The 2,271-nt window shown below is 47.2% G+C and overlaps 1 protein-coding gene across 1 annotated transcript in view; it reads right to left on the bottom strand.

The window, feature by feature from the left end:
• NLRP2 (NLR family, pyrin domain containing 2) overlaps positions 1 to 2,271 on the bottom strand; it is a 43,680-nt gene that overhangs the window by 26,179 nt on the left and 15,230 nt on the right. The window contains exon 5 of the mRNA XM_011997014.1: positions 968 to 1,140. Coding sequence (XP_011852404.1) covers positions 968 to 1,140 — 173 coding nt within the window. The remainder of the gene's footprint in view (positions 1 to 967; positions 1,141 to 2,271) is intronic.

Here is a 2,271-nt window from a genome sequence, read left to right as displayed (position 1 = left end):
TATACTTTGCCTCTGTGTCTCATTTCTTTTCTCAAGTCTCTCGTTCCACCTAACGAGAAACGCCCACAGGTGTGGAGGGGCAGGCCACCCCTTCATATACCTATGTTGTACTTAAATAGAAACTAGGGGCTCAATATATTTAGACTATTTTTACCATGCTTAATTTTTTTATTTTAAATCTTTATATATATAGATTTTTTTTTTTTTTGAGATGGAGTCTCACTCTGTCGCGCAGGCTGGAGCACAGTGGCGCGATCTCAGCTCACTGCATGCAACCTCCACCTCCTGGACTCAAGCGACTCTTACCTCAGCCTCCGAAGTAGCTGGTATTACAGGCACCCGCCACCACGCCCGGGTAATATTTGTATTTTTAGTAGAGGCGGGGTTTTGCCATCTTGGCTAGGCTGGTCTGGAACTCCTGACCTCAAGTGATCTGTCTGCTTCGGCCTCCCAAAGTGTTGGAATTACAGGTGTGAGCCACCGTGCCCGGCCCCTAAAAATTACTTTCTACGATTATCCCACGAGACAAATTTAAGGACAGGACTCTCAATTCTCTGTGTCTTGAGCACTTAAGAGTCTACGGGCCGGGGGGGTGGCTCACGCCTGTAATCCCAGCACTCTGGGAGGCCGAGACGGGCGGATCACGAGGTCAGGAGATCGAGATCATCCTGGCTAACACAGTGAAACCCCGTCTCTACTAAAAACACAAAAAATTAGCCGGGCATGGTGGTGGGCGCCTGTAGTCCCAGCTACTTGGGAGGCTGAACCAGGAGAATGGCGTGAACCCGGGAGGTGGAACTTGCAAGTGAGCCGAGATTGTGCCACTGCACTCCAGCACTCCAGCCTGGGCATCAAGCGAGACTCCATCTCAAAAAAGTCTATGACAGGAATTTGAATATTGTTCCAATATTAAAATTGTAACATTTTCACACCCTTAGGATTTTAGTTCATGAATTAGTGTCTACTTACACCAGTCTCTGGAGATGACAGTTGTCAGAAGCTATCTGTTCACACAGGATCTTTACTAGGGAGGCACTCAGAAAGCTATTATTGATTTCTAGACTCATCAGATCCTTATTTGAGCCAAATACGGAACAAAGGTCCGTCCAGAAAGGAAGCATGTCCTGATCATCCTGGGATCTACAGGGAAGAGAAAGGGGTTACATCAATGTAGGTTCATCATGGCTGAAGTATTTAGGGTTTCTCTGGGCATATACCCCTAACAAATAAGTAGAAATAAGTATAACTGAAAGCTGGACCATTTAATCTTTTGGCACCACCATCAGACAACTCAACACCCAAGAAGCATCACAGAAGAAAGAATCTACTCTTACACAAAAAATCCAACAGAGGGTAAAAATAAGTTAAAATGCTAAGCACAACATTGATAAAAGAATACAGGCCGGGCACGGTGGCTCATGCCTGTAATCCTAGTGCTTTGTGAGGCTGAGGTGGTGGGATCACCTGAGGTCAGGAGTTCGAGACCAGCCTGGCCAACATGGTGAAACCTTGTCTCTGCTAAAAGTACAAAAATTAGCCGGGCGTGGTTGTGGGTGGAGGTAATCCCAGCTACTCGTGAGGCTGAGGCAGGAGAATCATTGAACCTGGTGGGGTGGAGGTTGCAGTGAGCTGAGATCGAGCCACTTCACTCCAACCTGGGCAAAAGAGTGAAACGTTGTCTCAACAACAACAACAAAAAAAATCGTGAATATACATGTCAATAAAAAATATTTAGGCAGGGTGTATGGTACCTCATGTCTGTGATCCCAGTGCTTTGAGAGTTCAAGACCAGCCTGGGCAACATAGTGAGATTCTCTTTCAAAAAAAAAAAAAGTCACTTAAGTTAGCTGAGCACAATGGTGCACACCTAATACCTGTCATCCCAGGTACTCAGGAGCATCACTTGAGCCCAGAAGTTTGAAGCTGCAGTCAGCTATGATTGCACCATTGTACTTCAGCCTGAGCAACAGAGCAAGACCCTGCCTTAAAAAACAGATATTTGGGCTGGGCATGGTGAATCATGCCTGTATTCCCACTTTGGGAGGCTGAGGCAGGTGGATCACCTGAGGTCAGGAGGAGTTCAAGACCAGACTGGCCAACATGGCGAGACTCTGTCTCTACTAAAAATACAAAAACTAGCCGGGCATGGTGACAGGTACCTGTAGTCCCAGCCACTCAGGAGGCTGAGGCAGGAGAATCGCTTGAACCTGGGAGGCAGAGGTTGCAGTGAGCCAAGATCGTGCCACTGCGCTCCAGCCTGGGTGACAGAGC

The sequence above is a fragment of the Mandrillus leucophaeus genome, unplaced genomic scaffold (genome assembly GCF_000951045.1).
Source record: "Mandrillus leucophaeus isolate KB7577 unplaced genomic scaffold, Mleu.le_1.0 Scaffold53, whole genome shotgun sequence".
Taxonomy (NCBI): domain Eukaryota; kingdom Metazoa; phylum Chordata; class Mammalia; order Primates; family Cercopithecidae; genus Mandrillus; species Mandrillus leucophaeus.
This window is presented reverse-complemented; position numbering and strand designations above follow the sequence as displayed.